This window comes from Zootoca vivipara, chromosome 7 (assembly GCF_965207765.1).
Source record: "Zootoca vivipara chromosome 7, rZooViv2.hap1.1, whole genome shotgun sequence".
NCBI classification, from domain to species: domain Eukaryota; kingdom Metazoa; phylum Chordata; class Lepidosauria; order Squamata; family Lacertidae; genus Zootoca; species Zootoca vivipara.
This window is the reverse complement of record NC_142590.1, coordinates 57,002,338-57,030,000: the sequence shown is the minus strand read 5'-3', so window position 1 is coordinate 57,030,000 and position 27,663 is coordinate 57,002,338. Positions and strand designations below refer to the sequence as shown.

The window sequence follows — 27,663 nt, the reverse complement described above, 5'->3', positions numbered from 1 at the left end:
TATGTGGGCCCCCTGGGATCCACAGACCATCAATTGGGAACCACTGGCATGGTACATTTGTGGGATGGTATTCCTTTAAGAAGTTTCAACAGGTGGATGGATGTACAGGGCTGGAGTTAAGAGGAGGTCTTATGACACTTTCACTTTTGTAAAATCCCAGTGCTGTGCCAGCTGTACTTAGGAAGCCATAAAGAGTGAAGTGACTCAAGGGTCAGATTTTCGACCTAGTAGGAGGATAGAACAGAAGAGAAAACGTGCTTTTTCCACCAGTGGTCTACTCTGCACAACTAATCCAGAATGTGAGTAATGCTTCTTTACTATTCCCTAGAAGTGTGAAATTATATTGCTGCATTTGTAACAACAACAGAACAACAACAACAAATTTTAAAAATGAAAATGTTGATTTCCAGGCTCTGAGACATTAGCCTTCATATTTAGAAGGTCAATCTGTAGAGGTATCAAGGAAATTTAGGACTGCTCCAGAGATGCTTACTACAGTTACTTTGAACGTTTTGTTCAGGAGTCATTCCAAATCATGCAATTTATCAATTTATGTGGAGGCTATTTTAATCACTAGGTGGCAGACACATTTTTATATATAAACACTTTGATGAGTCTTAACCATGTTTACCTGAGGTAAGTCCCCATGATAGCTTGCTTATGAATTCAGCCTAGCTGTATATTTTTAAATGGGTACTAAAGAATGGAGGCCTTGTTTGGTAGATAGAGATATTTATGGAAACCATATGGATCCATTTTTTGTTGATTATTTTGGCATTGTGTGTGTGAAGGGGCTGAAAACACCACTCAGAAGCTGCCGCTGAGTGACACTTGAAGGGGGCTCTGCTGTTGCCACAAAGTCTACCACTTAGAACATCAGTTGGTGATTGTGGCAGGAAGGGAGCAGACATTGCATGAGGCTGCATTATGCAGGCATTGTTCCTAAAGAGTACCTGGTAGCGCTACCAGGATGAGGTACAAGACACAAATACACCTGCACATCAAACCAATCAGGTTTGTGCTGCTCGTAGGAGCTGCCCACTTACACAAAGTCCCCATGTACCATCTCACCCAACACAAGGCTGATGCGATGGGCTGTCTTGGGTGAAAGCCCAACTGAGCACTACAGTGCCTTTGGAATTCATCAGAAATTCTTTCCCCTGCTCCGTAGGAACCTTCAAATTAACCTCAAATTCTGCTATAGATGGAGTTCAACGACAGTCTTAGGATGTGCAAAATTCTACTGAGGACTTGCACTAGTCATCAAAATTATTTTTGCTTCCCTTGAAATTTCTGAGATACTTCACCAAATCAGGAATCTTCAAATTCACCTCAAAATGTTGCTCAAATTGAAACTCAGTAACAACTCTGGGTGTGTTAAGTGACTAAAGGAGCATCTGGTTCTCCTCTTTGTTGTGAAGCAAGATCATCTCCATCAATCTAAACTGAATGATAATGGTCACAAGCAGAATATCAGTGTGTTGCAGAAAGGTACTTGGCTCAAGGTGCACCATTCAGTAAGTCAAGTCAAAACCTAGATCAGGGCCACAGTCAAAAATCATAGAATCCAACCTCCGCAATGCAGGAATATTTTGCCCTACTTGGGGCTTGAACCCATGGCCCTGAGATTAAGTGTCTCATGCTACTGACAGCCAATGTAACTTGGAGGGGGGAGGAATCAACTAGACCTAAAACAAGTGAATCCCTTAGCATAAGGTAAACCTACCCACCAAGTCATCATAAAGGAATTTTTGTTAGACACAATTTCCCCAACATGCTGTAGTAATGTATGGCAGAACTGATGTCCTGACAGAGGAAGGTGGAAACTTTCCTATCACTGGATTGCAATTGAGGTCTACAGATTTCATTCGAAGAGCTGCCCTGACAAGTTGAGTTTTAGTGCTTTGGGAGCAATATTTGGAAGGAATAGTGTATTACTAACTTTGCTAACCTTTAAATAGAGTAGGTCTGCTGAAGTTTTTTTGCTCCCGAACCAGATATTTATTTATTTAAAAAGTGGGATGTCAAATTAATCTGCCTCCAGATTTACTTTTACAGAAGTTTGGAATGAGGGGTTGGCAGGTCCTTGTGGAAGGCAGGGTGTTAAACACATCTCAGAGCAAGGAGAAAAGTTACATTTTCCTGTGGAACCATTCCTAGTTTTCTCCTCTCTTCTAAAGTTGGAACTACTGGTACTTCCTTTTACATCTTAGGGTGTGACAGAAGGCAATCAGTGTTCTAATGTTTGTGCACTAGCTTTTAAAAAATGTAAGTTGAATGTTTAATGTGCATAATAACCAGCCATTGTGCACATCCACCAGGCTGCAACCGTGTACATTCACCACCCAGCTTACATCATACCTAACATATATATCAAATTAGATACAAATAAATGAGACTATTATAAAGGAGCGTTCATAAGGTCTGTCCCCCTTTATAAACCATGTTTCATATTTTCTTCCATGTTTTTCATTAATGTTTCTTTTTAAGGCCTAAGAAAGGTCTTAAGGTAGAAGTGAAGTTAAGATGCAGGTGTGCAGATCTCTGAATCATCTTTATTCATTTTCTTGTGAAATTAACTTCACTTCTATCTTAAGAACTTTCAAGCACACTTCCAATTCTTCTAGATTAGTTCTTAAATCAGATGACTTGCCCATAAGTAGGTCATTGCAGCTGTATTATTAACTCAAGAACAAAGCACACTGTGTGATGGTCACTGTGTTTTTTAAAATAATTCTTAAGCAATTCTTGGCTCACTTTTGACTCCTGTCATGATTCAGAAACAAAAACCATGACTGCATGCAAATGATGAGCGAAGGGCACGTTATGATTATTCTAAAAAGTGGTAATGAGTCTGGTTTGCGACATGAGATAATTAATTATGAGATAGTTAATTCTTGCAAAGCTTTATGACACTTGCATCCAATTGTGTGTGAAGACCTTTAAACCTCCCCCTTAAATAAATTCAGACAAGACTCAAATTTTGGTTTGGTTTTTGGCAGAATTTAGGCCACAGCTTTATTGAGTACAGCAAGTGAGTGGTTGCATAGGCTCTGGTTCGACTAGCTCCCTGCACCGTTGCAGATAGCGCTGACCCAGAGCTCCATCATAGGTCAGCCTAGGGTGAGCACCTGGAATGGCAGAAAGCCAGGGACATGCTGTGTCCACCACCCAGATGTCCCCCTGGACTCAGGCACGGGCATAGCCCCTCGCAGGGTTGACCAAACCATTGAGTCCCTGGATTCCTATAACAGAATACCCCTTCACATAGGGATGGCAAGAGTGTTCCCCCCATCCCTATCACCTGAACCAGAGCCTATCCGCAACCTTACAAGTTGTGACAATTTGCTATGCGGCAGACAAAACCCAAATGGCACCAGCCAATCAGCGAAGTGGGGAAAATTCCTGCCTTGCCCCTGTCCCAATGACAGACAACACACAACGGCATAGCAAGGTCAAGCGTGCAAGCCCTAAATATAGGGAGAGGTGGGTGGGTGTTCTGATGCACTGACCAAAAGAATCATAGAATCATAGAGTTGGAAGAGACCACGAGGGCCATCCAGTCCATCCCCCTGCCAAGCAGGAAACACCATCAAAGCATTCTTGACATATGGCTGTCAAGCCTCTGCTTAAAGACCTCCAAAGAAGGAGACTCCACCACACTCCTTGGTAGCAAATTCCACTGCCGAACAGCTCTTACTGCATTGGCATATATAGGTCCCTTGATCCATTTTGGCTAGTGCCCATTGGTCAGATTGAACCCATCATCAAGGGACCTACTAATCGGGTGTTGTGGCTAACCAATCATACCCAACCGCAACACAAGGGTTTGGTTGCCAGGTCTCACCACATCATGTGCCCTCTTTGAGGGAGGACACAATTAAATGCAATATACTTCCTGAAAGGAGATAGCTCGGTAGAGCATGAAACTCTTAATCTCAAGGTCATGCTAGTGTGCTTACACCATGCCAACCCCCCACCTCCTCAACCCTCTCCATCTGCCTCCTGGTAAGTAGCAGTGATGCAAGCAAATATGGAGGTCTGGTCAGTGGCAGCATTTATGTTAGCCCTTTCCAGACCTTCAATCTGTGTTTATTGGGCACACATGAGGAGGGGCAGAATATGAGCAGCAGGTTCTGCCCCAGGCATTTTTATTTGAAAGCTATTGAGTCTACATGCATGCAATTGTAGGTTTGGATCTGCATGGCAAGAGGGCCCTATGAGTTGTATGTGTATAAATTCTATGCAGACATACTGCTGAATGTGTAGAGTTCAGGAGTGAGGACAGCATACAGAAATCCCATTTCTCCACTCCCAGAGCTACAATCGCTGTAAAGAGGGATTGACTGTCAAACCACGCTATGAGGTATAACTCTGGGAGGGGAATAGGGGGTCTTCTAACAACACTCAGCACACTTAAGAAGCTCCCAGAATTCTTTTGTGGAAGCCGTGACTGTTTTAAAGTGGTACATTGCCTAACATTAGTTTTCCAGTCTCAAGCCTGGCTGTGGGCAGGGCCGGAATTAGGTTTGATGAGGCCCTAAGCTACTGAAGGTAATGGGGCCCTTTATATGTCAAGCTGTCCTTTGTCAACAACAAATTGTCACAGTTTTTTGTGTTGAATCTATGGTATATGGTAATTTATGGACCTAAAGCCATTTGCACATAACAAAATATGTATTTTATCAAAGTAATTGTTGAACTGAAATACAATTGGAAATGTACATCCAGTTTTTTTTCCTTTAAATTTTTTTTGGGCCCCCAAGAGAGTGGGGCCCTAAGCTATTGCATGTTTAGCTTATACTGTACGTAAATCCGGCCACTTCATTCCCCACAAAGCTCAAATTATGAAGAAAAAGAAGGGGGGTTAGGGAAATGGCAAGTCTTCTCATCCCAGCTCCACCCTCCAATTTTAGCTTTCTAAGAACAGTAGCTGAGGTGGAGGGCGGGGAGGAAGAAGTGATAATACGGAATAGTGTACCCAGCAAACCAACATTTGAACAGTTAGTCAAGTTACCAGCACATGTACATATAAAAAGGCTCACAATGGTATGAGCCCACTTGATTTCTTTTAAACACTTCGTAGGCATCAGAATTCTGCAGAATAACCATTTCATAATATGATTAAAGCTACTGTTATCAAATGAAGATTTAACAGTTACAGTATAGCTCAATGTGCTAGATACACACACACACACACACACACACACACACTGAAGCATGTTCAGGTGTACATGCAATTGACATTTGGTTATATGTTAATACTGTATCTTTCAACTTGACACTATTTATCTTAGATGTTTATACAGAGGTAGATAATAGTGCAGATAAGAGGTAGAAAACTGGGTGACTTTGCAGAAGTACTGAAACTGGAAATGTGTGCTTGTGGGTAACATGTGAACAACGTGTGAACAGGAAGTCATGCATTCCCCACGCATGCAGAGGAGATGAGTGAGTTTCCCTTTCACAAGGTAGAGAGTTTAACCATATTCATAATGCCTGCTGCTTGCATAATTCACATAATACATGAAGCTTCCCATAATTTTGATTCCAGGTCAGCTTGTACAGTGTACCTAAACAACTTTGAAAAGGATAGTTAGCTGTATTGCTTCACTCCTATGAATTTCAGGTTTTGTCTGTATTTTCCCTTGATCAAACACATTATCAGAATACTGTAACTCATCTGGGGTAGAATGGATATCCTTAACAGGCAGGACAATTTTGACAGAGATCAAATGAACTGTAGTTTCATAAGGGATTTTAAATTGTAGGAACATATTGGGTTTGTGCTTGATGAACTCTTGAGATATTTAGTTTGATTGTAAGACTGGCAACAGAACCATAATTAATTGATAAATTAATCTTCAATTTTGTGGAGTACTTTATTTACCGTATTTACTCAGTTCTAATGCTCACCTTTTTTGGCCAAATTACATGGCGAAAATTAAGGTGCACATCAGATTCAATGGCACATTTCACCAGCAAATACTTTTTTTGGTTTCAAGGTTCTGAAAATTGAGGTGCGCATTAGATTCAATGGTGCCTTAGACTTGAGTAAATACTGTAGCTGTTTCATTTTTTTTTAAGGTGTTAAAAATCTGATTCTGTTTTTAGAAGGCTTTATGATCAGCCCAGATTCTCAGGGTCAAGACTGTAAATGAGAAGTACTTTGTAACTTTCTACTTTATTAGTCTGTGATACTTTCAGTAATGAATTAGCTATGACCTTTGGTTCACCTTTGTCCTAAAGTGTATCTTACAGGGGTTTAATTTTACAACAGCCAAGCCTTTTGAAACCATCCATTTTCACAGTCAGTTTCAATAACAGAAATCAGGGCCATTTTCCAAGCAATTCCCCATTGTGAGGTCAGATTGTTCAGAGTGAAGGATACTTTTTTGCGATTGTTTTGTGACTTGGTATTTTTTTTAAAAAAATTCTATACCGCTTTATATTTTAAATAAAAATCTCAAAGCGGTTTACAGCATATTAAATCAATAAATCAATAAAATAATAGCCGGGTGATGTTTGTATTTCATTTCCTCCTAAACTGCCTGGTGAATATTAACTAATTGTGTGCTGGGAAATAAGAATTTATAGAAACTGCTTAGTTCCGACTGTGAATGGTTAGGCTATAACAATACACATACATAATATCTGAAGGAGCATCTCCACCCCCATCGGTCAGCCCTCTTCTGAGGGTCTTCTGCTGGTTCCCTCATTGCAAGAAGTGAAGTTACAGGGAACCAGGCAGAAGGCCTCCTTGGTAGTGGTGCCCTCCCCGTGGAACATCCTCCCTTCTGATATCAAGGAAATAAACAACTATCTGACTTTTAAAAGACACCTGAAGTCAGCCCTGTATCAAGAAGTTTTTAATGTTTGATGTTTTAGTCTGTTTCAATGTATGATGTGAGCTGCACAGAGTGGCTGGGGAAACCCAGCCAGATGGGCATGGAATGTATGTATGTATGTATGTATGTATGTATGTATGTATGTATGTATGCATGTACTGCATGTGTGTGTGTGTGTGTGTGTGTGTGTGTGTGTGTGTGTGTGTGTGTGTACTGTATTTTCCTGCATATAAGACTACTTTTTAACCCAGGAAAATCTTCTCAAAAGTCGGGGGTCGTCTTCTACGCCAGGCCGTATTTCTTATATGGCGAGTATATCCCAAACTCTACATTTTAATTGGAAAAGTTGGGGGTCGTCTTATACGCCCAGTCGTCTTATATACCGGAAAATATGGTATAAATAAATAAATAAAAAATATATAGAGACATATATACACATGACACATCAGAAGTGTGAATACGACTGCAACCTTTCTCAAAACATTGCATATGTGAATGTAAATTACGAGAGGCAAATTTTGGCTGACTTTCAAGGTGACTATATGCAAATTAAGGGACCCAGGTGGCGCTGTGGGTTAATCCACAGAGTCTAGGGCTTGCTGATCAGAAGGTCGGCGGTTCGAATCCCTGCAACGGGGTGAGCTCCCGTTGCTTGGTCCCAGCTCCTGCCCACCTAGCAGTTCGAAAGCACGTCAAAGTGCAAGTAGATAAATAGGGACCACTCCGGCGGGAAGGTAAACGGCGTTTCTGTGTGCTGCTCTGGTTCGCCAGAAGCAGCTTTGTCACGCTGGCCACATGACCCGGAAGCTGTCTGCGGACAAACGCCGGCTCCCTCGGCCTATAGAGTGAGATGAGCGCCGCAACCCCAGAGTCGGACACGACTGGACCTGATGGTCAGGGGCCCCTTTACCTTTACCTTTATATGCAAATTATAAAAGTTACACACACACACACCAATGTTCCTGAGACTGTGGCTTGGGTGTGTTCCCGGATTCTTGGGAATTTCAGGTAGAAGCAAAAGTCAGTAATGCTTTCTACCAGCCATGGCCCTATCTAGAACAATCAGACCTTACCACAGTTATCAAAGCATTAGTGAATCTCAGACTCAGCTATACAGCTGCAAATAAAACCTTTTGAATGTGTTGTAAAGTGCAATATACAGTTGTGACACTAGATAACTCCAGGTTATCTTAGGGACTGGTTGCCCCTGTATCAACTGGTCCCTGCCTTAAGATGTACCGTACTTCACAGACCCTGTTGAGATAATTGAATCATAGAGTTGGAAGGGGCCTTGAGGACTGTCTGGTCCAACTCCCTGCAATACAGAAATATGCAGCTGTCCTGCACGGGGATCAAACCTGCAACTTTGGTGTTATCAGCACCATGCTCTTACCAACTGACCTGCAAATACAATCATATTAGCTGTTTAAATGATGAGAAAGGGATGGGTTTTTAAAAAAATATTTGAACTGATCTTTTAAACTTCGATGATATTTTATTGAACTTATGTTGCATCCGTTTTATCCCTTTTGCACAAGCTGCCTGACGAGGGCTTTTCTCTACAAGGCAGCATAGAAACCTTTTCAATAAAGCACACATACTACCAGGAAGTGGCAGTCAGCTGTTTTGATTACAAAGGGGGGGGGGAGAGAGAATCAACTTCAATCTTGGCCAAGGCAAACAAAGCATAGAAGGACATATTGTGACTGATCATAACCACTCTTATGGGCATTAAACAAGAATGTTTTAGAATGTTTGTCCCAGGAATGATACTATTTCTTTGACCTATATGCTAGATTAGCATGGCAAAGGAGGAGGGAAAGACTAGACTCTATTCTTCATATATAGTTGGGACTGATAAGATCAGGGGGGGGCCAAGGTTTACCTCACCTGGGCTGATTCACTCCCGCGGAGATTGTTCCATGGGCCAGATTGCATCTGTGTCTGTGCAGACATAATTTCCGGCGCCACGGAAGCAAGTCCCTGCTCTGTGCTCTGCTGGTTTAGCGCAGCGCACGGGGACTCGCCAAGTGGGCGGCTCGGTTCGGGGATGGCTCGAGGGCTGTTTAAATGACCCCTGCGGGCCGCAGGTTGCCAACCCCTGGATAAGATGATGCTATCTTCTATAATAAAGCACACAGTGTGATGTGGGATTACTCTAAGACAGAGCTTTCCAAACTGTGTGTCGTGGCATGCTAGTGTGTCAGCTGCAGTGTGTTGGTGTGTTGCGCAAATGCTCCCCTCACTCCTCCCGGAGCTGGAAAGGGGTTAGTTTAAGCTCTGGTTTGCTAGTAAAACTGAATTACTGTGTCACGAAATGGTGCATAGGTATCTAAAAAGTATGTCACCAACATTAAAAGTTTGGAAAGCTCTAACCAGACATAGGGCCTTCTCGGTAGTGGCACCCGCCCTGTGGAATGTCTTTCCAACAGATGTCAAGGAAATAAGCAGCTATCCTATTTTTAAAAGACATTTGGAGGCAGCTCTGTTTAGGGAAGATTTTTTTATTTAATGCTGTATTGTTTTAATATTTGATTGGGAGCCGCCCAGAGTGGCTGGGGAGACTCAGCCAGATGGGCGGGGTACAAATAATAAATTATTATTATTATATTATTATTACTAAGATCTCCAGCAATTCATAGTTCACACCACCTGCATAGAAATAGATAGATAGATTAGATAGTATATAATACAAAATTTTATATAAAATTAATACTTGTTGATACATTTAATATGACTTAGACTCCCCTTTGAAGGAAATGAGTCACTAATGAAGTGACAGTAATAAGTGTTTAAAAAATACTCTAAACCACTATGCAGTCAATCTGTGAGAGAATAGAAATGCAAATATAGCTGTCTGTCTGTTCAGGTTAAAGCTTGTACCACAACTTCCCGCTTCCTGATATGCACCAGTGATTTAAATCCGCTAGTCAAATTTTGTTTGTAAGGGCAGCCTCATTCTTTCCTGCTGCCAGAAATGATGATGGATCTTGTGTTACTTTGTTTTATAGTTTTCTCTTGATGTTTGAAGTCCTGTCACAACAAACCTTTCTTTGCAATCCTAAATCCTAGAAATTTAAAGCAGAATTACAAAATGCACCATATTCTGCTATTTTTATTCCTACATGCAGTGCTTTTCTTTCTGGGGGTATGCAGAGGTACGCATACCCTTAAACATTTTGTGAATCTAAGTTTGGCCTCATTGAGGGGCAGTATTTCAATATGAGGAGGAAAATGAGAGTACTCCTAAACTTTTTTTCTTTTTAGAAAAAAAGCACTGCCTACATGTGTGTGATAATGACTCAACATATTTATGTTGATTTTTAGTATATATTTCTTATTCCCTTGCAGAAACAAATGTTTGTTGAGATAAGTACCTTTAATAAAATGTTTGGTATGAGATACACCAAAATTTAAATCAATGGAAGTTTGCTTTTACTGATATGTCTTAAAATTTAGGATATCAATGAAAAGTCTCTGAGAATTCTCACATTTACTGGTAAATCTCAAGGCCAAGCAAATGACTTTTACTAAATTCCATTGTCTTTTCAGTTTACCATGGTATGCGGGACAGTGTTCTGCATAAGCATTGTGACACAAACATTTCTGTACATTAAAGAAAACAACTTCATTTCCCTTCAGTGAATAACCCAATTTTATTCACATTTCCCTCTGCACTGATTTTCTGGGCTAGTGTGATGGTGCAGAAAATTCTGAACAGTACAGCTACTCAGAGAACCAAGTCACCAATGACTGCAGTTCAATGTTTGTGAGGAAAAGGAACACTGTTGGGTTGATCAAGACTAAATCCTGATATAACCTCTAGGGTGGAGCCAGCATCAGGGCCTGGCAATGTCTGGCACCTGCCAATGCCTACATTAGGGCCCTCACTGCTGATTCCCAGAGCTCCCTGGTCTTGCTCTTCCTTTTCCTCTTTGCTGCCTGTCCTCTCACTTGTCCTCTCCAACCATGCAAACAGCAAGAAGATTAAGAAGAAAGAGCAACAGCCTCCACTTGCCATGGCCTCTGCTTTGGGTGCTGAATGGGAGGATGAGCAAAAGGGCAGTGGTGACAGTGACAAGGAGGGAGGCCCACTCAGATATGAGGTGCCATTGAAGCATCTTGTACAAGCCCCCCCCCCCCAATCTTGAACCAACATTGGTGATGGAAACCGGAAACCAAGGGAATGGTAGGTGCGGGAGGATGAGGCTTGATGACAAGGGAAGAGGGGAGAGGACCTTGAGGCAAGATGGACTAATGAGAATTGTGTAACTGAAGGAATCCCTCAGTAGCAATGAGGGCCAAGAAGTAATTGGATGTAGCATCATAGAATCATAAAATTGTAGAGTTGGAAGTGCCCCTTGGGATCATCTAGTCCAATTCCCTGCAATGTGGGAATCTCAACACACAGTCCCCAATCCAATTAGAAACCGTACCAGACCCTGCTTACCTTTGCATATTATGCAGGAGCCGGAGAATGATTTGTTCAAGTAAGAGAGCTTTTGTGAGAAAACTTATTTAACCAACTGAGAAAATATTTCAAGCTTCCAGAGAATGAGAGGACCTTGGTTTAAAATATTCTAAAGCCAAGGCCATCTTGTTTGTTTTATACCAGCCTCTAGCTGGGAAGTGTTATAGCAGACGGAGGCTCAGAATCTGAAAGGGCATTTTTTTCATTGTCCAGGAGTTAATAAATAGCCTAAGACAAGTAGCCATTGAGCAACACCACAGCAAGAGGAAGAAAGAACAACAAGGCATCTTTTATGCAAAGGAGGAAATAAAATATTTTCACTTCTGGGAATTACCCCTTATAACAAAGTCCATCACCTGATCCCCAGAGAATTAATTCTTCAGGCTATTTGCACACTGCTTACTTGGCATTCACTATAGTCTCTGCCTGCACAAATGCTGCAAAACACCCCTTCCTGGATGGTAAGATCAGGGCCGTCTTCAGTATATCTGGTCCCGTGGTGCAAAGATCTCTCTCCCCCCCTGTTTCCCAGAGTTGCTGACCTTTTTACAGCGCTGCTGACAGCTTTGCGGGGCTGGAGGAGGCAGGCAGCGGCTGGAGGGTGGCTCCTCCGGCAGGGATGCGGCGCTGCTTCAGTGAGGCGGGTGAGCTGATGCCGAGAGGCGCCACGTCCAGCCTTCGTCTCTTCCCTGGTGCCCTGCAGAACTTGGTACCCTGGTGCCCCATGCCACTTGCATCTATGGGCAAGACACCCCTGGGTAAGATGACTTGGCTGCCATGACTACACGTGCGCCCCTGCACAATTGCACTCACACAAACACAACCCATGCCTCTTCCCATGCGATTGTTTCCAAGCCTTGAGGAAATAGTTCAGAGCGAAGCTTCAGGCAGCCTCAGGCCATGCCTAAAATTCAGTGCCAAACAACCTGCAGTTGTCTGCTCAGAGGGTAAGGTGGGGTAAGCAGAAATTAGTGGGATTTCTTGGTTTGTTAAAACCCTTATGATGGGAGGAAGAGAAAAAAAGCAAGGATTTTGGATGAACATTCCATGATGGGACACATTGCAGGAGGGTTAGTACCTTACAAGAACTAACTTACTTGCAAACTGAACATGAACATGAACTTGAACTCGGGTCAAGACTTGGAATGAAGTGATGTGTTCAGGTACCGGTTCCAAGAAAAACAGCTGATACCCATAACCTTAGCCTTCTGAGCCTTTGGTGTTGCCACTGATTTTGCTTCTGAATGTATATATTGTGCAGCAGTAGAAGAGCTGTGTGATCCCACCCACCCAAGGCCATTATATATAATGCCAGATAAGTCTTATTTCCGAAGGTGCCAAGGACTTGCATGGGCCCCAGTAGCTATGGAGGAATTATAGAGGTGTGTGTGTGTGGGGGGGGGAATCTTGCAGAACAGCTAGTCCAAACCACTGCTTGATGCAGAACATTCAGAGCTACATGAAGACTGCAGTCAGCAGTGGTGCATACTCTCCCGATGGCAGTGTTGCATTTGCCAGGATGGGTGTGTGTGTGCAGGTTGGGGGAACTCTGAGTTGGTGGCGGCTTCCTGTCAGTGGAAAGCTGCTCCCATCAACCCAGAACTTTCCTGACTTCGTGGCTACCTCACCACATCCTTATCTCAGAGAACAGCAACACCACCGCTGCTGAAAGTGTGGTGATGATCCCATGAATGGCTGTCCATTCTGTGCTTGATAAGCTCTAGTGAGGAATAGCCAGCCAGCTCTGTAGGTAATAGATTCCATTGTCAAAGACCTCTTACCATCAATAAGATTCTCCTCATGTTCAACCAAAATCTACCTCCTCCTAACTGAAGTCCATTAGCTCTCATCTTGCCCCCTGGGGCAAAGGAGAAAATTCAAGACAAACACTGCCCTCTAACCTCTGTGTTTCTGACTAAAGGAGAAGAGGTGTAAAGGTCGGATCAGCTGTAAACTTAGAATGTAAACTCTCTGGATTTTAAGGAGTGGTTTTTGGCAGCTCTTGAGTTGCCTAACATGTAGCCTTCTTTCTTCCTAAGTCAGCACGTAACGGGGCAGCAAGGAGAGTGCCAGAAACACTATTTAGGGAAGCGAGAGGTAGGTGGCAAAGACCAGTCTTTGGGAGAGCATCTGGAGGGAACTGTGTTTGTAAATGTATGTATCACCCTATTAAAATTGGGTGTGGTGGAAGAAATCGTCACCCTTTTGGTCTGATCCCTGAAAGGTAGAAGGAAGAGACAGCAAATGCCTACTGGAGGGATTGTTCCAAAATTGGGGTCTAATTTGGCATTGATTCAGATTTCTAGCAATCAAAAGTTGGAACCTTTTGAAAAAGGGAACTGGGTCCCATGTTTTGATTCAGTCCATTGCCAAACTTTATCATATCTACTTGATTAACCACTTTCTATTAAGACTGCCTTGGCTGTGTGTCCCTATGGTGTTCAGCCCTTTTTATTTCTTATTATGTATTTGCAGAAAATTTAAGACAATGTGATGGGCAAGATAGAGACCCGACAGCATGCTATTCTGCAAGCTGCCTTGGTTGTAAGCTCTACTAAATGTAGGCATTAGAAATATTGAACAAACACGCTGTGTTAGAAAAACTCTGTAGGAATATTGTGTGTGAATGAGGGCTAAGAGAATGATACTAGTTAAACGCTGCTCTCTCTCTCTCTCTCTCTCTCTCTCTCTCTCTCTCTCTCTCTCTCTCTCTCTCTCTCTCTCACACACACACACACACCAATTTCCACCATCACAATCCTCTGCTTGAGTAGAACAGGATAGAACGGCAGGGGGATGTAAGGAAGCAAACATTGAAGGTGACTCAAGATGGAACATGCAACTTAATTCTGAGCAGAAATCTCCATCCACAGATGACAGAGCTGCTAAGTTTGGAGGCTCCAAAAACTTCAACATCATGAGATTTTGAATGTTGTCTTCTCAATGTCCAGTCTTTACACCATCTGCATCAGGAGTGGTGATGGGCGGGATGATGGCCAATAATCTGAAGCTGAATTTGGGGAATGGTCATAGCACAGTAATAGAACATTTGCCTTGTTTGCAGAAGGTCCCAGGTTCAATCTTCAGCATCTCCAGGTGGGGCTGGGAGGACTATTTACCGTATCTTTGGAGAGCTGCTGCCAGGCAATGTAGACAATCCATGGTCTGACTCAATGTAAGGCAGCTTCTTATGTTCCTAATCCTGACAAAATGGAGATGATGTGGGTCAGTGGTTCCTGAGCAGCTTGGATCTCAAGTGCTTGAAGGAGCGCCTCCCAAACCAGACTTTGCCAGCAGTGGAAGCAGGGCCGTCTTAAGCATATCTGGCGCCCTGGCGCTGTGGTGCGAAGATCCCTCCGGTGCCCCCCGCCCCGTTTCCCCCCTGGCGCCCTGCGCCACCCAGCCTTGCCTTAGAGCCAGCCCTGAGTGGAAGAGACCCTGTTCGTGGTTCAGGAAATGGTGGCAGTGAGGAGGGCAGTCACACAATATGGCATTCCCCATGGCAGCATCGCACCTATGGAACTTCCTCCTGGGTGAAATCAGGCTGTCTCCTCACCTTGAAAATGCACCTATTTATCCAGCTATGATTCGAGTTTGCCTAAAAAATGTTGCTGTTTTATTGCTGGGGAGCTGGTGAATGCTTTTAATGTGTTCTTTGACATTGTATTATCTGCCTTGTGCTCCCTTTTGGAAAGGAAGGTGTGGCGTAAAAATAACAACTAAATAAATAATTAACAACACACTTTTTAAAGCATTGATATATCCTCTTATTCATAACACCAGTTAGGAGCAAGCATTATTATATTTTTAAAAACCCCAATGAAATAAAAACATCAGCTTTGGCTTAGCTCTGCAAGAGTCCCTGGCATTCAACAGCATCAGGCTGGAATCATCCCTTTCTAGCTCAGTTATACATACTAGAACCCAGTAACCCAGTTTGTACAACACACCAGGACAAACCGTGGAGTGGAACTTGCACACACTTTGCTCCCCCCCCCCCGTTGCACTATGCTAAACCAAGTTTTGGCTTACAGTGTTTTCTTGAACTGGGCCAAGGCTACAGCTCAAGACGGGATGAAAGAGCTTAATTGCAAGTCCCAGTTTGGATGACATACTAAGCCAAAACATGGCTTAGCTCAGTGTGACATGGCAGAGAAGGGGATAGGGGCAGGGGAAGCAAAGTGGCTGTGAGCTCCTCTTTGGGAGCCTGCCACATTCACACAGTCTCACTAAGCCCAGGTTTGGCTTGGCATGTTGTGTGAATGAGCTCAGACTCTTGTTTTTCTTATTATGAACAGCTGCTAGGAGTCTCATGGCACTATAACTATATAATGCTTCCTGACTTTTATATATGTTTACTTGAAATGCAGTTTCAAATCATGAGAGTTTGAATAGAGCAAATGAAGAGCAAAGATTTGGAGGGACAAAGGGGTATAGAGATAAGGCTTGGAGAGGAGACCCAGCAAACAGTGGGACAGACCACCCATAAAACTGCCACTCCGTGGCATGATGTAAGCATCACTTCTGTTCTGATGACATGTAAGCAAGAACACTGTCCCCTAGAAAAGTTTCAATGTTGACGAACATGATAATGGGGCCTCTAGATATACTGAGATATAACAATCACTTCTTGCCTAGGAGTACTGTCCACACATCCTACTGGAATCAATAGCAAAACTGCCATAGATTTTAATAAAAATAGAGCAGGTCCTATTAAAACAGTGGCAAGATTGTTTTCTGGTCTTTGGCGTATGTTGCCAGACACATCTGTACATTGCGACTGCCCTCTAGTGCATCATTTTAGAATTTCATCACACCGTCAAATCTATGTACTGTAGTTCATAAATCCTTTGAACTTCTAAAAGTTATTTAAAACTTTCAACCTCTCCAACTTTTAATAAATGAACTGGTTAGTCAATTAGTATAAATATTACTGTAAGAAAAATCAATGAATTTTGAGGATGTTTCTTTGAGCTCACAGTTTCTCTTAGCTAAATAACACAATGTTATGGGGAAATTATCTCAAATACTGGTACATGACCTGGATCAAGCGATATTCATTCACAATGCCAGGCTGAACATTGCTAATGATTCTTATTTTTTATGTTTTCACTTAAGATTCTATGCAGAGTTATTTAGTTGATGTACTATTGAAGCCTGTTTCACACCACACACACACACACACACACACACACACACACACACTATCCCTATCCTAGATGTTGCCTATTTACAGATGTAATCGTTTCTTTTTGAATTTCAGTTTGCATTAGAAACCTGGGATCTCAGGTTTAGGACCCTTGAGTAAAATGGCCGTCTTGGCCTTCATCTTTTTGTTGGCCTTTGTCCAAGCTGAATCTGCAAGCCGTGAGTATTTAACCAACCACCAAGATATTAAGAACACAATTTATACATCTTCATAGGGCAGTAGCCCAAAACATTTGTACCCTTGATACAGTATAACCCACAGGCACTTATGAAGAAACAACTACTTAAGGAATGATCTTGCAAATCCCAGTGCATATAAGTCCCATGAATTTTAATGGATGGATTTAAATTCATGGAACGTAAATATGCCTAACTTTGATTGGCATATGCTCCTGTATATTTTAGTGTTTGTTCCAGATGGTACTAAAATTAATTCTGCTTATTTTTTAAAATTCTGATAACCTGGATGATGCCCTGGCTTTTCTAATCATATGTTGATATTTCTGAAGTGTAAACTGAGAAGAAGTGGCCTTCCTAAGTAATATGTTGCTCAGCCTAGAAAGCAGAGGCAGGCTTTATAGATGGTTATTATATAGATGAAAGTGAGGTGCTGTAAAGGCATTTGATACTATCCAGCTGCCCTTTCTGTTTGCAACACAACAAACCTTTAATGTTGGAAGAACTTTTAGAATGCAAGGTGTTTATTAAATCCAAAATAAGAAATCTGTATAAATAGGATTATACCCCTAGCATTCAATTTAGCCACTTTCCCTAAAGGGCTGCTTTCCCCCATACAAACCAGCAGAGATCCTGAGATCATAGACCCTTCTGTGCACGCCACCTCTCAGAAAGATCTGGAGGATGGTGAAGAGAGCTTTCTCTGTAGTGGCTCCCTGTTTATGGAAGGCTCTCTACGAAGGCCTGCATGGCACCAACTTCAGCACCAGACAAAGACATGTCAGACCCTCCAAGGGTCCCGATTTTCCAGGGACAGTCCTGGATTTTCAGAAGCTGTCTGGGTTTCTGATTTGATCCCAGAATGCCCTGCTTTTCCTTAGGATGTCCCTCTTTTCATTGGAGAAATCTTGGAGGGTATGGAGTTATCCAACCCCCGAGCCATCTGAAGGCAGCCCTGTATAGGGAAGTTTGGTTTTTAAAAAAATGTTTAATGTTTTATTATGTTTTTATATATGTCGGAAGCTGCCCAGAGTAGCTGGGGCAACCCAGTCAGATGGGTGGGGTATAAATAGTAAAATTATTATTATGGAATAGGATGTCCCTATTTTCATCGGAAAAATGTTGGTGGGTATGACATGCTTGCTTTCCCAAGCATTTGGGACACACCAATATGGTACTGTAGCATTAAAACAGTTTTTAATATGCTTATGTCATTTATTATTAAATACAAAAATGCAGGAACCTCAACCTGTTTTGGGAGAAGCGTCAGATATGCAACATATTGGGTGTCAGGGGCAGGGCAGAACGGGATTTAAGTTTCATTGGTAAGCAGATCACACAAACTGCATATGGCAGGGGCTCAATCTTATTTAAGGCTTGTAGTTTGACACTCTCCATAATTTCAGCTTTTATTTTAGTGATGCAGTGGCAGCTAGTGATGTGCACTGTTTGTTTCCCTTTTCAGTTTTAACTTCAAGTCCCATATTTGGACCACGGCAGGTGACTGGCTTGCTTGGCGGCTCAGTTACCGTGAAATGCTTTTACCCTCCCACTAGTGTGAATAGACACAGCAGGAAGTACTGGTGCAAGGAATCAACACGGCAATGTTCAACCATCATTTCTAGCAATGGCTATGTTGCCAGAGAATTCAAAGGCAGAGCCTTAATAACAGACTTTCCAGAGAATGGCATATTCACTATATTAATATCAGAGCTGAGAAGGGGAGACATGGGGATGTACAAATGTGGTGTTTCACTAAATGACAATGGACTGTCTTTCAGAGTGAAGCTGGATGTTTCCGAAGGTAAATATATAATGCTACTTTATTTTCTGTAAGAAGCAAGCTACAAATATCCAACCTATCTATGGCTTATTGGAAGATGAGATTTTTAGTTTCCGCTTTTTCCTGCTTCATCCTCTGCATAACTAAATAATCTTATTGTTTTATTGTGGGACAAACAAATTCTGAATGCATATGAGCTGTGGATGGGAAGGCAAGTGAGTATGAAGGGGAGGGAACACAGTGGTAATAATGTCACTTCTTGACACTAACAGTTGTAGATGGGGAGGGAGAAAGTCCTTGAAGTCTCCAACTGTTTAATTACTTTTTTGGGGGAGGGGGGAAGCTAATGGAATAAATGTAGGAAGTCCTAAGATGTAGAACCATGGAGCAATATATAGTGCAATGCAGAACAGCATGAGATTGTAAAATGGAAGATGGAGAAATGGTAAAGCTATGTCTCCTTACTATAGATTCAACAGTTCCTGATGAAGCTCAACTCATTTATGTTGAGCAGTATGGATCAGTGACTGTGAACTGTGACTTGGGTGCGCAATATGCAAGTGCTCGGAAGTACCTGTGCAAGATGTCAAAGAATGATTGCTACACTGTTATTGACTCGTATGGAAAAATTGACCCATCCTACGAAGGAAGAGTTCTGCTGAGCTTTCTCGGGACTCCTGGATCATTCAGTATCTTTATGACTCAGTTAAAGAAGAAAGATTCAGGGTCATATCTCTGTGGAGCTGGGATTTATGGGGCAGGGGGAGAATCCAAGGAACTGGATCTACATGTCTATGAAGGTGGGTAATGGACTGGGAGTTTTTGCAGTCCTGAATGCAAACAAAGTGCCCTCTTAATCCTTGCCTATCATGTCTGATAAAATCTACTAGGAGGGGATTGACTGGATGGCTCTAGGGAGTGGACAATGTCTCACTGTGGGAGGACGTTATGCCCTCTGCCTTGAAGGAGGCTCCTCTTGAAGAGGTCCTCTCTGGATCCAGGGTTTTTTAGAAAACTACGATCTAGTCTCTAATATTCCTTTACTGGGCGAGGTGATTGAGAAGGTAGTTGTCAGCTAGCTATGGGTATGTTTGGAAGAAACAGATTATTTAGATACATTCCAATCCGGTTTCAAACCCAGTTTCAGCACTGAAACAGTGGGAAATGTGATCCTGTTGGTTTCCTTGACATCTCCGTGGCTTTTGATACCACTGTCTATGGGGTTCATCTGGAGCAACTCAGGGAAGTGAGAATTGTATTACAGTGGTTCTGGTCCTATCTGCAGAAGTAGTCCAGTACTGTACTAGGAGAATGTTTATTGGCTCCATTGCTTTTGGGCTGTGGAATCCCACAAGTGTCCATTCTTACTATATTAGAACATCTCTATGAAACCATTTGGAGCTATCATCTGGGGATTTGGAGCATGGTGTTATTAGTATGCTAAATGTTATTAAACGTGGCTTCTGTAGTGGACCACTTTTGTAATGTTTTATTTTGAAATCTTTAAGATAATATTTCAGTTTCCCATTAATGATGTTGCTTTGAATGTACACTTGACTTTATTCCATAATGTTTTATTCTATATATTTTTATTTGATAATTTTAATGTAAACTGCTTTAAGATTCCCCCCCTTAAATATATAAAGAGGTATAGAAATGAAATCAACAACAACAGCAATGATTTCATGCCTTCTCTTTCTCCAGGGGCTTTGGTGCCCAAAGGACAACCTGTAGCAAGAGGAGTCCAAGGTGGATCAGTGTCTGTTGAATGCCATTATGATCCAAAAGAGAATTATACACGCAAACAGTGGTGCAAGTTAGAAAAAAACAGATGCACTCCATTAATAAATGACTTTGGGTGGGTGATGGATTCCTATGAGGGAAGAATAGTGATGCATGATAACCCAGAAAATGGAACATTCACCATCCTGTTGAACCAACTGAATGAGAAGGATGCAGGGTTCTACTGGTGTGTAGTAGATGGAAAAGAGGAAAGAAGGTCAGCAACAGAGCTGAAGATTGTAGAAGGTAACATACCATGTTTCCTCTAATGTGCTTCTCAGCAGAACTGTATGCCTCTTTTTTTCAGTGTTGCAGAGCCTAAGCTGATACAGCACAGCAGGATCAAACTGAATCAGTCCTAAATATTATACTTGTTTTCCAAAGGGACTTTGTTGCAGATAATGAGAATAATCCAGAAAGGAGCAAGCTGGACATGAAATGAAATGAAATGCATTATCACATGAAACATCGCCTGTTTTTGGTTTGTAAAAATGGGGCAATATTCACTGGGTGAGAGAGCAGGATTGGTTCAATGATAGGTAGGGTTTGGGTAGAAGAAAATAACTTCTTCCCTGAGACCCCAGTGAAAACACTCCCCCTCCCTTTGCATTAGTGATAATGGAAACTTTCTTGCAGTGGAAATCCTACATAGAGTGTGGGAGGTGGGTAGATGGAAAAATTGCAGTGGGTAGGTGGGTGGGTGGGACGGGTTAGACTGCCCTTCCCAACCCACTAGGGTATTGATCCTTTGTCAGATTATTCTCACAGTGGTTGTTTACACTAAGAAAACTGCATATTAAATGTCTAATTTAATTCCCATTAATTTCAGTAAGAGAGAACGACTTAATTCTAACATTGAGATGAATGGGACTGAAAGAGATTTCCTAGATAAAAGCCAGTTGTTTAGAATCACAGCAAATAGTTTTAGATAAACTAATTTGTGGATCTGGCTGTCTACACGTCCTAATTAGGGTACATTCAGAATAGGAATTCTTTGCAGATTCTGCTAAAGAAAATAAGGCAAGGATATGCTATCCAATTTTGAAATTTAATCACTAACTCTACTTCCTGGTTTTATTGTTGCTGTTGTTTACCACCTTGAAGAGATAGGACTGCCCTGATAACTGCTTGTCCAGAACTGCCATTGTTGTACTCCTCCTCCACTTCTTTCTTCTACAGGAAATGTGTACCCAGTGCCCATTCCACTAGATAACTTGTTAATTTCATCTGCTAATTTCTTAAGAAGCTAAGATAGGCTGTCTACACACAGGGGTGGAGGGGTGTGGTGGGGGTAGGTCGCCTCGGGTGTCACTACTAAGGGGGGGTGACAAAATGCCGGGCGGCACTCACCATGGGGCCCGACTCGCCCCGCTCCGCAGGCGGCTGGCCCCGTCCCACGGTCGGCTAGCCCTGCCCCAGGCACAGGGCATGTGCACCACCCCAGGCATTTGATCGGCTTACTCTGCCACTGTCTATACATCATATATTTGAAGCACATTGAAAACACATTTCCCCCTGTGCAGAATCCTCAGGACAGTAGTTTTTCTTTCTGTTGAAAGGGAAATACCCAAAGTACATTCTACTTGGATTTTCTGCAGCAAACACTATTCATAATTGCCTAGTTCATGCATTCTATTTGTCACAGGAATATGTGCTTGGGAAGGTCTGGTCTGGTCCAGTTAGGGGTGTGTGATGTGATATACTGTATTGTATACCAGCTATTTCATTTAACTATGCTAAAATTAGGCTCTCTGTCTTTGATTTAAAGTGATTTACTGATTGCCTATTTCCTTCTAATGCTTTCCCTATTTTGAAACAGGGATACCCAATTTAGTAATAGATAATGAGATCAACGCTGTTGTCGGTGCCCCACTGAAACTATCATGCTCTTACACATGTGAATATGCTGCTTATGAGAAGTATTGGTGCAAGTGGAAGAATACTGGGTGTGAACCTCTCGTTTTATCCACCCAAAATGAAAATGGCTTGGTGGTTAACTGTGATGCAACCAATAGAATTTTGTCGCTGAACTTTGACCAAGTGTCACAAACAGATCAAGGGTGGTATTGGTGTGGAGTCAGACGTGGAAGTCACTATGCAGAAACAACTGCAATGCATCTGGAAGTGCAAGAAGGTGAGCTTCAGTTCTGATCAGAGGGACAACACAGCAGGTTTCATATCCTGTACTGTCCACATTTTACCAGGCCTATTATGGGTTGCTTCAAAATCTTGACACATTATAATTAGTGAGCAGTTCAAGAGCAGATTCATGCTTGTGGGTCTTTGCCTTTCATGGATGACATGATTTAGCTATGCTCCTGGTTTGCTAGAGTGCCATAATTCATTTTTAAACCACTCAATTAAACAATTCACAAGATACTTTTTCTATAATTTGATTCTGCAAGTAACATAGATTGGCAACAATTAAAAACAGGAGCATTTAAAGGCACTTCCACACAACAGATTACTGTGGATTACTGAGACATGCATGCTTCTTTTAGCCTCTGCATAGAGCCCTTTGCCCTTCCATTGCCAATACTGTAATTAATGTTAGTTTACAACAGCTTCCCATTTTGTCTAAACCAGGAATCTATCATCCAGTATCTTAAATCAAGGCTTGGTTTAATATCCTGGTTTAATATCCGTTTCTAAGGTAGTAAAACTTTTCTTTGGACAAAATGAGAAACTACGGTATAGTTAATTAAAGCCTTCTTGGTTTTATTGTGAATAATAGGGCAGAAATGAAGGGGGTCTGTGTGCAAGCAATAAGCCAAGATACAACCATTATCATAAGGCACTGACTATTTTATTTCTTTTCTGCTTTTTGTTTTCTTATATGTTGCTTGATCCCAATTTTCCAAACATGCCTAAATAGTGTTTCAAAACCCTAAAGAAGATTCCAGTTCCGACAAAGAACCCAGTGATGTTATAAATCCTAAAGTCGACCCAAGAAGCAGGGGCCTTCCCTTAAATGAAGCTAAGGAGGCAACTGGAGTTGGAAGCCCAGTAGACAGGTGAGTCACTGATGTGTGAGTGCATTGTATAAGGAGAAGCAAGGGGATCTAAAAGAAGCAGCAAGTCACATTTTGTTACTGAATTTACAGTATCAGATACATTTTGAGCAATCAGATAAACTGACAGTTGGCACATGCTGAGGGCCAGGCCTGCTCCCCTTTGTGTAAAAATAGAGTCCAATCTGAAATACAAAAAGAACTTCACAGGGAAAGAGTGCAGAGGCCGTTCTCATCCCTTCCCTGTAGCTTTTCTCCCTAGACATTTTTCTTGAGCTGAAGAATGATAAGCAGAAGGGTAGAAGAGTCCTCTATTTCTCGCCTGCATGTCCCTTTGCTTTCAAAATTAGACACCCCCCCCCTTTTTGTGTGATTGGGGCTCTTCCATGTTGAAAAACTCATGGAGCTACCATAAGCATGTAAAGTTTGCTCCTAATACTAATAGATTCTGGAAATGTACCCGATGTCTTTAAAATATCATAAGAATATAAGAAACGCTTGACCATGTGAACAGAATATTTAGGCAAGTTTATTTATTTCCAAAAATTTGTATGCACTGGCTATGCATTCTAAAGTTACTACAATGCCAATTCAACTTCTTTTTCAGCCATGAAGATAGTAAAACTTCCTCAGTTCTGGTCTCCACTTTAGTCCCCCTTGGAGTTGTGTTTCTGCTTCTTGTCGCAATTGGTATTGTTGTGAAGCGCAAGGTTTTCAAGCATTCAGGTGAATCTATACAAGTTCTTATCTGTGTGGAATATAATTTTAAATTTATGTACTTTTTGTTATAATTTGAGTTATAATTTTAATTTTGTTAGAATTTGAGCACTTGAATTATCACTTCCCAAACAATATATTGTGAACTCTAGCGAGGTGAACTTCAGAAACATTTTCCTTGGGTGCATAGAATCATAGAATCATAGAGTTGGAAGAGACCACAAGGGCCATCCAGTCCACCCCCCTGCCAAGCAGGAAACACCATCAAAGCATTCCTGACATATGGTCGTCAAGTCTCCACTTAAAGACCTCCAAAAAAGGAGACTCCATGTAGCCTTGGGGTCTCTGTTTGTCTCTTAACTCCTGTTAGAGTACATTTCCGAGCACAGTTCAAAGTGTTGGTGCTGACCTTTAAAGCCCTAAATGGCCTCGGTCCAGTATACCTGAAGGAGCGTCTCCACCCCCATCGTTCTGCCCGGACACTGAGGTCCAGTACCGAGGGCCTTCTGGCGCTTCCCTCGTTGCGAGAAGCCAAATTGCAGGGAACCAGGCAGAGGGCCTTCTTGGTGGTGGCGCCCGCCCTGTGGAACGCCCTCCCATCAGATGTCAAAGAGAAAAACAGCTAAAAGATTTTGAGAAGACATCTGAAGGCAGCCCTGTTTAGGGAGGCTTTTAATGTTTAATAGATTATTTTATTTCATTTTTCTGTTGGAAGCCTCCCAGAGTGGCTGGGGAAACCCAGCCAGATGGGCGGGGTATAAACAATAAATTATTATTATTATTATTATTATTATTAGAAACAACTCACATGCCAGGAATGCCTAGATGCACATGAAGGCACATATACTCTATGAAGCTACACTGGCATCCTTTTGTCTTCTGGATCACAGTTAAGAATAAGAGTGTAATGGTCCTGGTATGAAGTATTCACATGGGTGGTACAGCAGCACAATCACTAATTCTACCTGTTAGCCCCATGAGAAACCCACAAATATTTTCTCTGGCTGCAATTCTATGCTTGCTTTCTTTGTAGCTGCAATGAATGAAGAGGACCTTGCTTCAGAATTTGAGATGGGTGGATATGTCTCAATATTTTGGCTTCTCTCCACGTCTCATTTCCCCCCCCAGTCTTAAGTTCAGTTATCCACATTTCTACATCAGTTTGCTTTTTTTTTTAAGTCCTCATGAAAATCCATCAACATTTTTGTGCAAATTTCTCCTACTATGTATGTTTTGTACTGTATATGCAATTTTGCATAAAGTACACATTTTTTGCAAATCATTTTTTTCTGATATAATGCATTATTTTCACCAGTATATGTATTTATATGCACAATTTACCACAGTATTATGCATTTTTGTTCACATTATGTGGATGAAGAACTGCATTGCATTTCCCCTCTCCTTTCTACAGATTTGGTCTCAGTTGGGAGCTACAGGACAAACATCAGCATGACAGATTTTGAGAATGTGAGACAGTACGGAGCAAAGGACAATGTATGCATGGAATATGCTAATGAGACCCAATTAGGGATGATGGATGGTAAGACCCTTGTATAACATTTACTCTAGCTACAACTAGGTGTTCATGGGGAGAGACAATGGAATATAGTGATTCATTTAAGAAAGTTGTGTATTCATGGAAGAGCTTTCTATTATTTTCATGTTCAGCCCCTTAACATCTCTCATTCTTTACAGAGAATATAACCAGTGGCAGTCCTAAGGAGACTGGTAAACCAAAGAAGACAAAGAGGGTAAGAGCGAACTAGATTAACAGGACTGTAATAGTCCCTTGGTAATCCCAGTTACGAAGCAGGGGGGAAAAACTCATTCTAAAAGCTTCTAGTATTCTTTATATGTTACTGTATTAAGTAAGGACTTTGGGGGGCAGCTTCCCCCTAAACTGCCGTACTCATTCTCTTCCTTTCAGAAGGATGCACAAACCTTCAGTTAGTTTAATTTGTTATTTCTCTTCCATTTTTTAAAAAAAGTCTATTTTCTTTTCTTTTGTTGTCTATTGGTAGTTTCAGATTAACTGTTGTTTAAATTTACGTTTCAGTTTGCTAGCCCCTTTGTGATGGATGAAAAATGGCATAGACTGTTGCAGACAGTAAATTAGTTAGATCAAACTAGCTGCCTTCATGTGTGCAGCACATGAAAGGGTGCCCCAGGGGATGCTGGGGATGCTGCTGGCCTCATTCCTGGATGGGCCACGCATTGGTATGGTTGCCTGCCCTAAAGGAGCAAAGTGTGTGAGAATCTGTGTGCATGTGGGCATTACTGATCAGGCAGGGGTGCAAATCATATGAAAACCTACGCATGAGCAGCTGCTTCTTTGATGCAGACATCTAAGATATCTCCGAGTGCCTCACAAACTGGAGTTCTCTCTCAGGAAGCGGCCATGTTGTGGACCAAATTAAAATAGTACTGGGGTGTCTGTTTGTTCTTTTAGGGCTCCACGGAGGAAATTGAGATGGCTTATACCACAGTCCTGCTGAATGAAGGCAACAAGACCCCTGCAAGAAGAGACCAGGAACAATAGAGCTTTGCAGATGGCTGAAGAGTTTCATTGCAAATGCTTTGGAAGACCGGTGGAAGCCAATTATGCAATAATGAGTAAAGGCAGCCTGTGATTAGAATAAGTAAATAGCGAGCTATGCTGAGATGCTAATATTTCCACAAATTGTCTCAGTTTTGCCACATGCTATACAATATTTCTTGATCAGCATAAACCCCTTTAAGGGTCAATAGTGTCATTTCAAAGTTATATAAATCAAATTAATAAAGTTTTGTGATTTAGGAGAAATGTACTGATGGTAAGAGCAGTTAAACAATGGAAGCAATTACCTAGAGGGGTGGTGGGACTCTCCCTCACTGGAAGTCCTCAAGCACAGGCTGGACAGTCAACTGTTAGAGGTGCTGTAGCTCTGGATTTCCTGGATAAAGCCTGGCGTTGAATTCAATCCCCTACAAATCTGTGCTTGCTTGCTTGCTTGATTTATCTTCTTTCTCTCATCACATCCACACAAAACATTTAAAGCCCTATTACACCACTTTAGAAGTCATGGAAATTGTATTTTGTTATGGGTGCTGACCTTGCAGAGCTGCATTTCCCATGAGTCTTCATGACTGTTAAAATAATACAATGGTGCTTTAAATGTATGGTGTGGAAGCCCCCTGCCCTCTTTCCACTCTACCACATTTCAGAGATTTTCATTTCATGCAATTTTATTGAGAAAATGTAAAACAAAACAAAATGAATCAATAATCAGAAAAGAAATGAAACTAGCATCACATAATCATGCAATCATGAATAGAAGGAAAGGGATGGGGAGGATGGGCGGGAACTGATTCTGTACCTGATTATATCTGTGAAACGCTGAAACATTTTAAACTAATAGGTATTGATGTTGAAACTTTGTACAAATGTTGTGTCCATCTGTATACGAAAACAACAGCTGGATTTTGCTGTTGGTGGACTCTATATAATGAGAAAAATAATCGTTTAAAAATTAATTCAGTAAACGCAAAACATAAAAATATAATTTTTTGTTTGTGAGCCTGACTCTGTAGTCTATAATCATCTGGAATCAAGTGACTTTATAGTTATTTGTATGCAATGTTTTTGAGCAGTGTGTTTTGACATAAAAATATCCTGAATGTGAA

The 27,663-nt window shown here is 41.7% G+C and overlaps 1 protein-coding gene across 7 annotated transcripts; it reads left to right on the top strand.

Moving 5' to 3' along the window:
- The first annotated feature begins 142 nt into the window (after window positions 1-142).
- On the top strand, window positions 143-27,663 carry PIGR (polymeric immunoglobulin receptor). 7 transcript variants are annotated; one of them, XM_035123130.3, is made up of 12 exons: window positions 164-299; window positions 11,852-12,077; window positions 16,583-16,686; window positions 18,170-18,508; window positions 18,958-19,287; window positions 20,192-20,515; window positions 22,089-22,403; window positions 23,145-23,283; window positions 23,888-24,006; window positions 25,412-25,540; window positions 25,696-25,751; window positions 26,450-27,663. In XM_035123130.3, exons 3-12 carry the CDS (start codon window positions 16,629-16,631, stop codon window positions 26,537-26,539), a joined length of 1,899 nt encoding a protein of 632 aa, XP_034979021.1. In that variant the 5' UTR covers window positions 164-299; window positions 11,852-12,077; window positions 16,583-16,628; the 3' UTR covers window positions 26,540-27,663. The 7 variants fall into 7 exon arrangements, with proteins under 7 accessions (XP_034979019.1, XP_034979021.1, XP_034979022.1 ...); XM_035123131.3 differs by lacking the exons at window positions 164-299; window positions 11,852-12,077 and adding exons at window positions 13,070-13,416; window positions 14,094-14,138; XM_035123128.3 differs by lacking the exon at window positions 11,852-12,077 and having other exon boundaries at window positions 143-299.

Coding starts and splice junctions, on each gene's coding strand:
- PIGR (XM_035123128.3), top strand. CDS start 16,629: ATGGCCGTCTTGGCCTTCATCTTTTTGTTGGCCTTTGTCCAAGCTGAA. Junction 16,687..18,169: donor CCAAGCTGAATCTGCAAGCC/GTGAGTATTTAA, acceptor TTCCCTTTTCAG/TTTTAACTTCAAGTCCCATA. Junction 23,284..23,887: donor GTTGGAAGCCCAGTAGACAG/GTGAGTCACTGA, acceptor CTTCTTTTTCAG/CCATGAAGATAGTAAAACTT.